Here is a 12,020-nt window from a genome sequence, read left to right on the forward strand (position 1 = left end):
CTCTTATTCATATCCACATAAATACAAGCTATATCCTGAGATTTTTCTCAGAATAAACTCTGGTCAGCATGATGTAACAGATAGTCAGATTTTCAGACATGGGTTCGAGTCCTGACGTGGACACATCTTGACTATGTGACTCTAAGCGACCAAACTGCTACTGATTCACATTGGTATGAAGACTTTCCTTATCAAGAGTTCCCCATACCAAAGAAATCACAGGTCTGGATATAAAACAACAACTCTGGGTGTAGTAATGAACCAATGAGAGGACAATATTTGGGGAGTGGTAATAATAATAATAGTGTAGCATTTACATTGCACCTACTATGTGCCAAGTATGATATTTCAAAGTGCTTTACAAATATTGTCTCATTTGATCCTCACAGAAATTCTATGAGGTAGATGCTGTTGCTATCCTTATTTTATAGTTGAGGAAACTGAGGGAGACAGAAGTTAAGTGACTTGCCCAAGATCACACAGCTAGTAAGTACCTGGGGTTGGATTTGAATTCGTGACTTCTTGACTCCAGGCCCAGCACTTTTTCTACTGAATTACCTCACTGCCCCTGGGTAGACCCCAGGATTGGATCTGTTCAGTGTATGAGAGCCGAGGGCACTGGGCCATGTGTTACACATACACAAACCCTCTGTTCTCTGAACTGACTGTCACATCAGAAGCAGTCGCTGGGGCAAAATCACCCACTCACCAGGCCCCACCAGAGTGCGTCTGCATAGGTGTCGAAGTGATCATTTTCGCCTTTCTCTGCCAAGTACACCAAGAAGGAGGCCAGAATGAGGCAGAGGAAACCAATATACCAGGCAGTGACCAGCTCCTGCAAGAAAGAATATACAAAATTATAACCCAGGTATCACATGACAGCTGTTTTGCTGAGTCCTTCCAATTAATGAGGAGATTCAAACAGTCCATCTGGGGAGAAAACCAGAAAAGACAACCTCTGCCATGCAATCCCGTGTGTTCTGCCAGGGAACACCCCGCGGGAAGCTGTTATCCAATTGCTTGCTGGCCCACAGGACACCTTTCATAGCACTCCACAGGCTGGCATAGACTAATGGAAGCAGCTTCACTCCCAGGGGCACACTGGATGAACAGCTGCCAGATTAGCCTTGGGGAATTTTAACAATGGTCTTGGCTTCCTGCCAGGAAAAGGCAGGAGAGACCTTTGGGACGTCACCCCCCATACCCTGCTGGGATATCTAAATATACAGCAAGAACCATGGCACTATCACCCAGAACTGAGCTTTCTGGTTTTCCTATTTACATGCCTTGGAACAAATTCAAGTTATTGGTCTCTGCTTTTCTATTCTTGTCCTTTTCCAAGTGACTTCACACTGATTTGTTTCAAATGGTTGAGGGCTTTCCCATTCAAATTCAAACTTATCTTGGGATCACATAGCCACAGATCCCAGCTAAAAGGGTTGTATAGTCCAGTCCCTTCATTTTACAGATAAGAAAACTGAGGTCCCATGGAGGTCAGATAACTTGCTCAAGGTCACACAGGTAGTAAGTGGAAGATCCAGGCATCAAAGACAAATGCTCTAATTGAAATATCTGCACTCTTTCCAACTGCACCCTGTGGAAAGGTAAGCCTGATTATAATAGCATTCATATAGTGCTTTAAGATTCACAACACACTTTACAAATATTACCTCATCTTATCTTCATAACTTTGTGAGGTAGATGATATTATTATCCTCAATTTACAGATAAGGAAACTGAGGTAGGCAATGGTTAGTTAAGCAGCTTGCCCAAGATCATAATGTCTGAGGCAGAATTGGAACTTGGGTCATCCTGATTGTAGGTCCAGCCTTCAATCATATGCCATCTAGTTGCCTCTAGGTGGCACAGTAGATGTAAAAATAAATATATAATTGAAGAGGAAATCTAATTAGATTATTGAAGAGGAAATTATTGTTTGTTTATAAATATCAATTTCTGTTTTTAATACATCTTAATTAGTGGGGGTTGATGGGGAAGTTAATGAAATATGAGTTTAAAATGACCTTGCAGAGAGAAATTTATTTAAGTTTCAGGTTTCAAAATCACATCCAAGGACAAATGAAAGATAAGTAGCCACAAAGGCAGATGCTACATAACCATATCTATCCACAGAATCACCGTCATTCACTGAGCTGTAGTAAACTACAAGATCCTCACCATTCACAAGCCCAAATCAATCATTTATCAAGCACTGGCTATATCCCAGGTATAGTACCAGGTGCTGGGCATACATACAAATACAATGAATGAAACAATCTCTACTCCCAAGGAGCTTACTTATATTCTAATAGTACAAAAAAGTGCATATATAAGTATATACAGAATAAGTATAAAGAAAAGAAATAGAAATAAATTGTAAAATCACTAACTATAAGGCAGTTAGGAAGGAAGAAAGGGCACTCGCAGTTGGGGGTACCAGGGAAAGCTTCATGTAAAAGATGGTACATGATCTGTGTCTAGAAAGAAGACAGAGATTCTGTGAGATGGGGGTAGGAAAGAGTATATACATATGGGAGATAGCCAGCACAAAGGCACAGAGATAGGAGATGGTGCCATATGTAACTATACATAGAACTAACTATAACATAGAAGTAACATGCTATACACTGAACTATAGGCATTGCATAGAGAGAAACACTGTAGTGTAATGAAAATTGTACTTTACGTGGAGTCTGAAGGAAAACCCATGCTTGCATCCTGCTGCTGACACTAATTGTATGACCCTGGGTAAGTCACTGGTTTTGCCTGGTGGTCAAAGCAGGGGTTTGTCCTAAGGCCTAATTGGTTATAAAGGAGGTATGTTTGAGGTTCTCTGCCTCCAATTATCAGTCAAGAACTGGAGGTGTTCGACTTGAGAGACAAGAAGGGACATGATAGCTGTCTTCAAGAATTAGAATGCGAGTTCCTTGAGGGCAGGGACTGTTTGGTCTTTATATACCCAGTGCTTAGTACAGTGCCTAGCACAAGGTAAGAACTTAAATATTTACCAACTGACTATTGTGTGAAAAAGAACTTGTTCTATTTTTCCCCACAACACCGAAGTACAAGTAATGGGGGAGGGAGAGTTACAAAGAATAGGGTTTATTGACTTGATATAAGGAAAACCTTCCTAACTACTGGAGCTGCCCCAGAGTGGAATGGGCTGCCTCAAGAGGCCGGGGGCTCCCCTTCCTTGGAAGTCTTCAAGCAAAGGAGATTCTTATGGACTTGATTAAGTGGACTCTTAGATTCTGTGAATGTACAGTATCTCTGATCCATTGAATCCAGCCATAATCCTAAAATGTCAAAACAACAGGGGTAGAAAGGGCCTCAGAGTTCATCCTTCTCATCTGGTGAATAAGGGAACAGGGCACAAGACAAGGTCTTAACAGCAGAGCAGGGAATAGAACCCAAATCCCCTAACTCCCACTCTGTCCTAACTTTTATATTCCACCACACTAACTCCATCAGATCATACCACTTAGGTCCATTTAGAGACACCAATAGCTTCTATACAGCTCTCCTCCACCAGAGAGAGAAAGAGAGACAGAGACAGACAGACAGAGACAGAGAGACAGAAACGGAGAGTGTTAGTTTACTTCAACCATGGTTCCCACTCCAGTGGTTGAAGTCTACTGCAAAGTCACAGGAAAGGACAGTCATCATCATTCTCAGAGATTCAGGGTTAACAGAGTTAGCAAATTCTGTGGCATTTGACATTATGAACATGTAGAGGAGGAAACAGAAGATACTTTATTGGTGCATTTTAGTAACGATGCTCCATTCTCTATCGGATGTAAAAGAGAGATGGTGAATGGAAGAGCAAAGAGAACCTGACTTGGGGAGAGGACAAGTGCCAGCACAACATGAGAACCCTCCATCCAGCAGGCTCCCCTCCTCAGGATCCTGGCTGGCAGTAGACTAGGCACAATGGAAAAGCTGTCCAACACCCGGACAAATGAGAAAATTTGTCGATTATAGCCAGGTTACTTAGTCAGAGCAGCCACAATAATCCTCCGTATAAGAAATAATTTAAATGCAATGAACATGATGTTTAGCCTGCTCCTCCTTTTCTGGGGAGAAAGAATTATCACTGAATGAGCTCTGGATACTCTGCCCCAGGCATGGTCTCCTAAAATAGTTCTCAGCTGTTTCAGGGCTTACCTTGCTATGGGCATACACCACTGAACCAAGGAGTTTCCAGGTGCCTCCTCTTCGATCCATTCGAATCATCCTCAAAATCTGCAAGAATCTCAAACTCCGAAGGGCTGAAGTGGCGAACACATTGCCCTGGGATCCCGCAGCCAACACAGCAATCGAGGCTATCAGCACCATGATGTCTATGCAGGAGATAACAAAAACAAGCTGTAAGATCAAGCGCTACCTGTCCCTTCTGCCTTCACGGGCTTGGGTCAAATCCTTGCATTGAGAAGTGAGCTCCATTGTTTCCTTCCATGATGACTGGCAGGATAGAGGCCCAAAGCAGAGGTGGGTAGTATCATATAGTCCCTAGTCCACTGGCCCTGAAGTCAAAGGACCTAGGTTCAAATCCCACTATTGGCATTGGGATGACCTTGGTGAAAGTCAAGACCTCCTTGGGCTTCAGCTTCCTCATCTGTAAAGTGAAGGGGGGCAGACTAGATTGCTTCTGAGGTCTCTTCTACTTCTAAGTCTGGAAAATAAAATCTCTATGGAAAACTTTCCACACATTGGGGGGGAGGGGAGGAGGTCTATCCCAGAGTTGCCATCTGCTGGGTCTAATGCTCCAAGAAGTTCTTTGTTTTTATTATTTTCACTATATTTTTTCTGTGACTTTTAACCATAGAGAAATCCCCAAGCTTTAGTGGGTCCGAATTTACTCCAGAAGAGCCTCACATATACATGTGATGGTCCTGACTAAATCCAGATTAATGTTTAGGGCTATTCAAAACCATTCATCTTCAGACTTAAAACTGGAAGTAACCTTTAAGATCAGTTACTCGAGCTCCTTCATTTGATAGATGAGGAAACTGACAGGTTTAGAATTTGAATCCAGGTCCTCTAACTCCAAATCCAGGCTTTTGTGCATAGAACCTCACTTTCCTATTGTTAGTTCTGATCCAAGACCATGCATTAAAGAGTCCAGTGTAGCCATTCTGGAAGGCAATTGGGAATGATGGCCAAAAAATCATTAAACAGCGCATACTTTTTGACCCAGCAATAGCACTTCCAGGCTTATATCCCCAAGAAATCTCAAAGAAAGAGGGAAAATATCATTCAGTACAAAAACATTCAGAGCAGCTCTTTCTGCAGTGGCAAAGAACTAGAAACAAAAAAGACGTCAACCAGTTAGTGAGCCAGAAAAATCATTGTATGTGAATGTAATGGAATACTATTGTGCTGTAAGAAATGATGAAAGGGGGAGCAGCTAGGAGGCACAGTGAATAGAGCACTGGCCCTAGAGTCAGGAGGACCTGAGTTCAAATCTGGCCTCAGACATTTAACACAAAACTAGCCTGTGACCTTGGGAAAGTCACTTAACCCCAAATGGCCTACCTCCCCCCCTCCAAAAAAAAAGAAAAGAAAAAAGAAAAGATGAAAGGGACTGGTTTTAGAGAAACCTGGGAAGACTTATATGAACTAATACAGAATAAGGAGAGCAAAACCAGGAGAACAATTTATACTATCAAAAACATTATAAAAATGAAGAACTCTGATTAACGTAATGATCAACCACAATTCCAAAGAACTAATGATGAAGGATGCTACCCACCCCCTAGTGATGGACTAGAGACATAGAATGACACATACACATATTTTTACATGGCAATGTGAGAATTTATTTTGCTTAATTATGCATGTTCGTTGCAAGAGGTTTCTTTTTCCTTTTATTAGCAGGAGGGAAGAGGAAGGGAAGAGAGAGAAAAATGCTTGTTAACTGAAAAGAAATATTTTTTAAAGTCCTCCCAAGTCGATGCCTCCAGCATTCTCCATGTGGAATTCTATGGGACAGTGGATGGACAGCTAGACTGCTGGAGTCAAGAGAACCTGAACTTAACCCTACCTCAGACACATATAAATTATATAACCCAGTTTTGTTGTTGTTTAGTTGTTTCACTCGTGTTCCATTCTTTGTGATCCCATTTGGGGTTTTCTTGGCAAGGATACCAGCCCATTTCATAGATGAGAAAACTGAGTCAAACAGGGTTAAGTGACTTGCCCAGGGTCACACAGCTAATAAATGTCTGAGTCTGGATTTGAACTCATGAAAATGAGTCTTCCTGATTCCAAGCCCAGTGCTCTCTCCACAGCCCACCTAGCTGCCCATGTAAGACCCCGGGGTGAGTCATTTAATTTCTCTGAGTTTCAGTTCCTCTTCTGTAAAATGACAGTGTTGAACTCAATGACCTCAAAGGTCCCTTCTAACTCTAAAGCTAAGATTCTATCATCTCTACCTTTCAAATCCATCCAATACAAGTTCCCAGTGTCACTGTTGCTTCCATTTATTTGTTTGTTTCACTGATCATGGGTTCAGGTAACTCTGCCCTGGTCCCACCCACAAATGTCTGTCCAAGGGGGCCTGGACTTCTTCTGGCTCTCAATGGTCCTGTTGCTTCTCTGTGCCTGCATAAGGCTGACTGGAAAGGTAAGGCTGCCCAGACCTCAATACAGAGAGTCTTCCTTGTGTTTTGTTCCTCGCCCCCTCATCCCCTCAAAAAGGTCTCTTTACCAAGAACAAAGAACAATCCATGTCAATGTCACCGTAACAGCATTATGGAATTTAGTCTGCCTTCCCAGAAATGCCAGCTCCTTGCTTGACAGGATGTGGGCTGGAGGAGGAAGGGGAGGCTGTCACACTTCTTCCAGCTATCAGCCCCCACATGCTACTCCCGTTTCAGGGTCTTCCCCCTTCCCCAGGGATTGCCCCTTGGGGAAGTCCTTACCGATGACACAGAAGGGTTTTCGAGCAAACTTCAGTCTTCCCCTCCAGCCCCGGTAGCGACAGCAGCAGCCAGCAGCCCAGATCCTCACAAAGTACTCCACGCCAAAAACCACAATGGTGACGATTTCCTGAAAGGAAAACCACACACAACAGCGCCTGCTGGATGTCTCTCTGAGCTCTGAACCAAGAAATTGTGAAACACCTGAAGCCCTTGACCTCTGTCCTGAGGCAGGGGAACGCCCTCACCAAGATGAGGGAGTTCTATACTATCTTTATAAAAACCAGCTCATTTTAAGGGCCCTGAATTATTGACCTGAAGCCTAGAATCATCAAGCTGAAGTCAGGAAAAAAAAGTGTTTGCATGAAACTGAATCTGCATCAGATGAAATTCTCTCTGGTTTCAGGAAAAGAATCAGTATATACTCTGCTCAGCAGCTAGGCAGTAAAGGAAGCTGTTAGGTCCCCAAAGGAAAAAAAACTCATATGAATGGAGCATCAAGGGAAGCATAATCCCATGTCGTCAGAATCTGCATGGAAGCTGGATACAGAAACTCTCCATTTCTGTTACAGAAAGTACGCTGAGCAGTCGAACAAGGGGCAGAGCAGAAGCTGAGCCAGAGGCTAACAAATCCCGCCCTCTGACCTGGGAGCCCTAGGCCTCCTGAAGAGCATGCCCAGACACCCTGAAAGTAATTAATAAATGTGTTTTCATCCATTCACTCATGCAGGATAGCTGATGGTTTGGAATGAAACCCTGCTATTGAAAAAATCATCTGAGCCAGTCTCTCCAAACATTTCACAGAGATAGGTTAATTCACTGACTCTCCAAGTTCCTCAGAGAAGACGCTGCATTCTTATCACATAGCCTACAAACTATCCTCCCCACCCCCACCCTGGATGCGCCCAAGATGGTACCGAGCTTCCCCAGAGCTCCAGTTTCTTCATTCCCACTTTTTTTTGGAAACAAGCTTGGATTTTTCACCAGCCAGTACCATTCTCTCTGCCTTCTCATGATTTTTCCCTGAAGGCATATAAACAGAATTAGAAAATGGAGCTATGAGAACCCAAGAGCCTAGGAACTTTGCTTATGGGGATTTTATTCTCTGAATGACATGACACCAGGCACCAAAGAGCAAAGGTGAGCATTACCAGCCTGGTGTCTTCCAACACATCTGGATGTCAGAACAAGTCATCACTGAAATCAGTGTCACTGTAAGCAGAAAGCAGAGCAGAGGCTGAAATGTCCAATTTCATCATACATTTCAGCAGCAGTTTGGGAAATCTCCCTGCTTGGGGCATGCCTTGACACACAGTGACCACTGGGGCTCACTCCCCTGCTGCACTGGAACCAGACAATCACACAGCAAGCAGTACATATTAGCAATGACTCCCCAGGTCCCCAGCAAACATCACCCTCAATCTCCACAGCACTTTCCTAGGCTCAAACAAAGGTACAAGGCCACCTATCATCTTGTACCAAACATAGCTAGTACCTTCTCAAAAAAATTGCATTGTTCTTATTTGTACAGATGCTTTATGTAAGCATTGTCTTTCCTCATAAAACATAAGCCTCTTGGGGGCAGGACCAATTCTATTTTCTCTTTGTGTCCCCAAGACCTTGTACAGTGCCTGGAACAGAGCAGACATTTAATAAATACTATATGTCTGTTGTCCCCATACCACAGAGCACCTGACCTATCTGGAAGTAGATCTGAAAACCCCAGGTTTTCACATTTCTACCCAAATAAAACTCTGGCGCTTAAGCCTTCAGTGCCACTCCTCTCTCCCCAATCCATCTCCTCTTTCTGTATAAACAGATGGAATAAGAGAGATTTGCTGAAAAAATGAAATACCAGGACACCCCAACCAGAAGTACAGACATTGAAATAAGCTGTGGGAATAAACAATTAAGCTGGTAGATTTGGCTTCTCCCTGGTTTATGGGCACAGGCTCTGGGCCTCTAGTGGGCAATAGGGTGTGGATGATAGAGAGGATAAAGAAGGACTGGTAGGTCCCAGCTGAAGTCAAGAATGGGTCAAAAGAAAGGCCCTGGGACCCCACAAAACTGCCCTCCCTACTGGACTCCTTACTCTTTTCCCTTTCATGAGCTCCAAATTCAACTGCTTCACAGAAAGTAATTCATCAGAGAGAAGACTGAATGTTCTCCAAGTCCATGAGAGGAAGGCTTATTAAACTTTCTTTTTGAACCTATTCCCCCCTTACCTAAGCTTTTCATTTTTTGCTTTATCTGAAATTGAAAAAAAAACACAATTAAATCTTGGTTACCATGACAGCCCTCCTCTCTCCGCTCTGTTGCTGGGGCCCAGCCAGCTCAGCCTGACTCAGAGTTTTCCTCTGCACAACCACGTTCTCTCACCCCCCACCCCAAATCGCTAACAAGCATATGTCAAAGGCATTCCTAGCTCTTCCAAGGATCCAGTCATGAACAACTAAGGTTGGGGGTGGGAGCCCAGAAGGGCTCAACTTGAGATGAGGATTTGAAGACATTGGTTAATACAATGGTCATAACTGGAGAAATCTGATTCTAAGCTCCAGGGTTCATTCCACTACAAAGACAAGATGTCTATATTGTCTACATGACACTATTGGAGAACTGATGTAGCACTGCTATCAGGGTGCAGGGGCAACCCCATTTTAAAGCTAGTGTCATAGGACAGGGATAACCCCATTTTAACACTAGTGTCAGGGAACAGGCATCATCCTGCTAATGATGCTGGTGTCAAGACAGAGACGATTCCATTGTAATACTAGTATTGGAGAAGAAGGATAACCTTGTTTTAATGCTGGTCATGGGAGACAGGCAGAGATAATCTTGTTTTAGCACTAGCATAAGGAGACAGAGATAACCTTGTTATAATGTCTGTCTCAAGCAACATAAATAGGACCCACCTTCTAAGCCAATTGCTACAGAAAGAGCTGTATGAAGCAGCAGTACATTCAAAGCTTTGATATTGTAGGTCACATTGCTTGGGTTTTTTTTTTTAAGCAATTGAGGTTAAATAACTTGCTTAAGGTTACATGGCCAGTTGTTTCTGGGTGTGGTGCTAAGTATCTGAGCCCGGATTCGATCCCCAGGTCATCCCAACACTGGAGCCGGTGCTCTTACTCGCTGTGCTACCTGGCCACCCCTACATTGCTTGGGTTTTACTACATGTGGGACACTTTGCTTTATAGTCATTAAGTTGCTTTTCAAGTATAATTTTTGTCCCTTAACCCCTCTGTCTTGGTGTCTTATCTGTATTATGGAGGTAAAATTTCATTACTTACCTCATAAGACAGTTTTGAAAAAAGCTTCTTGTAAGCTATAAAATGCTACAGAAATGTGAGCTGTTATTATTAATAATGTCAATCATAATAAATAATTACTCAGGGTCTCTTTTGTACCCAGCTCTGTCATAAATATTGTGAAAGATACGGGAGAAGGAAACCATTCATCAATCCACAAGCACTTTTTAGCATCTACTACTTGCCATGTATAGTGTTAGGCATTGGAACTACAAAGACAAGAATGAAATATTCCCTGCCTTCAAGGAGTTTATATTCTATTAGAGAAATATGTTCACAAATAAGTGTATGAAAAACAAATATAATGGAATTTTTGGAAAGGGGGGGACAATAGGAAGAAGTCAAGGTCCTTGCCCTCAAGAACCTTAGTACATTATGAGGAAAATAAACTTTCCACAAATAAAACAATTAAAGAATTTTCAGAGATTCCATGAATATTTATTCGGAGTTTGTAGTCTGTTGAGTCTACATCAGTTGAGATATAAAAGAAACAGAAAGCAAACCAGTCCACAATGATTCAGGTCATCCAAAATGGTTCTTCCTTGATCCTGATCAGGGGAACCTTGGCTTCTCAGTAACTTCATTTCCCCAAATCCCCACCAACAGTACACTCTGAGAGCCTTCATTTACTCTTCCTCACCCTGGGCATGTCTCCAAACATAGTCATGTTCTCTGTCCATGCACATCTGACCACAGTTTGTGACTCACCAGGATATAGAGGGCACCTTCTGAACTCTTCTCATACTCCTTGATGGTGGAGAAGACTGACAGCACCAGGCAGGAGAAAACCAGCAAGAACCTGAAGTAAAAGAGAAAGGCACTCAGTCGGGGCATGACCTGCAAATACCACTGCACAATTTTGGTTTCCTTGACCGAAAAGACTGTCTCCCCAGTTAAAACTGTGAACTCCTTGAGGGCAGCTGCTGCATTTGATTTGGAATCAGTAGACCTGCGCTTGAGTTCTGGACTCTACCTGGATGACCTTGGGCAAGTTACTCTCCCTCTCTGGACTCCAGTTTTCTCATTGTTAAATTGAGAACGTTGCATAAAATTCTCTCTAAAGTTGTAGTGCTGTGGAAAGAGCCTGAAATTTTTAGTTAACCAGAATTCAAATCCCTGTTCTGTGCCCTACTGCATATGTGACTGAACAAATACTTCAACTTCTCTGAGTCTCAGTTTCCTTTTCTGTAAAACGAAAGGATTAGAATACAAGATCTCAAAGAGTCCTTTTCAGCTCTAAATCCTATATTCATATGGTCCATTTTGGCTCATATTCTATGAGTTTGTACTGAACAAAGGTCTTGCCACTACAAATAGTTGTTGATTTGGGTTTGCTTAAAATGGGGCATGCCAACAAACAGTCTACACCTGGGTCTGCACAGAGCAAAAACAAAACAGATCTCTGTGAGGGGGCAGGAGGGATGCCTATCAACAGACTCTTTGGCTTACAGAAGCGATCCTGCACCAGACAGGAATATGTCCTATCTAGTCCCTTCCCTGGCATACAAACATGAGCCTTTTTTTAATTTGTTAAAGGGAAAGATCATTATGATGGAAAGATAATATCACTCCAGCCCTCTCCGCCCAAGAATAACAATAACAGTCCTGAATGTGTGCAGCTCTTTTGGAAGAAAAGATTCTATGCATTCTATGATCACACTGTGTCTGTAACCACACACTTTGTGTGTGTGTGTGTGTGTGTGTGTGTGTATGTGTGTGTATAAGATACTGCTGGATTTCCAGGTCCTAGAGAACCTGACTTTAACTCCTCACTCTTCTACTTCCCATCTCC

At 42.8% G+C, this 12,020-nt stretch overlaps 1 protein-coding gene across 3 annotated transcripts in view; it reads right to left on the bottom strand.

The window, feature by feature from the left end:
* KCNQ2 (potassium voltage-gated channel subfamily Q member 2) overlaps positions 1-12,020 on the bottom strand; it is a 165,594-nt gene that overhangs the window by 66,298 nt on the left and 87,276 nt on the right. For all 3 annotated transcript variants that reach the window (XM_069072604.1, XM_069072603.1, XM_069072605.1), the window contains exons 2-5: positions 10,937-11,027; positions 6,924-7,050; positions 4,165-4,340; positions 710-835 (exon numbers count right to left, since the gene is read on the bottom strand). In XM_069072604.1, coding sequence (XP_068928705.1) covers positions 710-835; positions 4,165-4,340; positions 6,924-7,050; positions 10,937-11,027 — 520 coding nt within the window. The remainder of the gene's footprint in view (positions 1-709; positions 836-4,164; positions 4,341-6,923; positions 7,051-10,936; positions 11,028-12,020) is intronic.

Source organism: Petaurus breviceps, unplaced genomic scaffold, assembly GCF_028583685.1.
Source record: "Petaurus breviceps papuanus isolate PSGF00001 unplaced genomic scaffold, PetGlider_PUasm1.0 90847, whole genome shotgun sequence".
Lineage (NCBI taxonomy): Eukaryota > Metazoa > Chordata > Mammalia > Diprotodontia > Petauridae > Petaurus > Petaurus breviceps.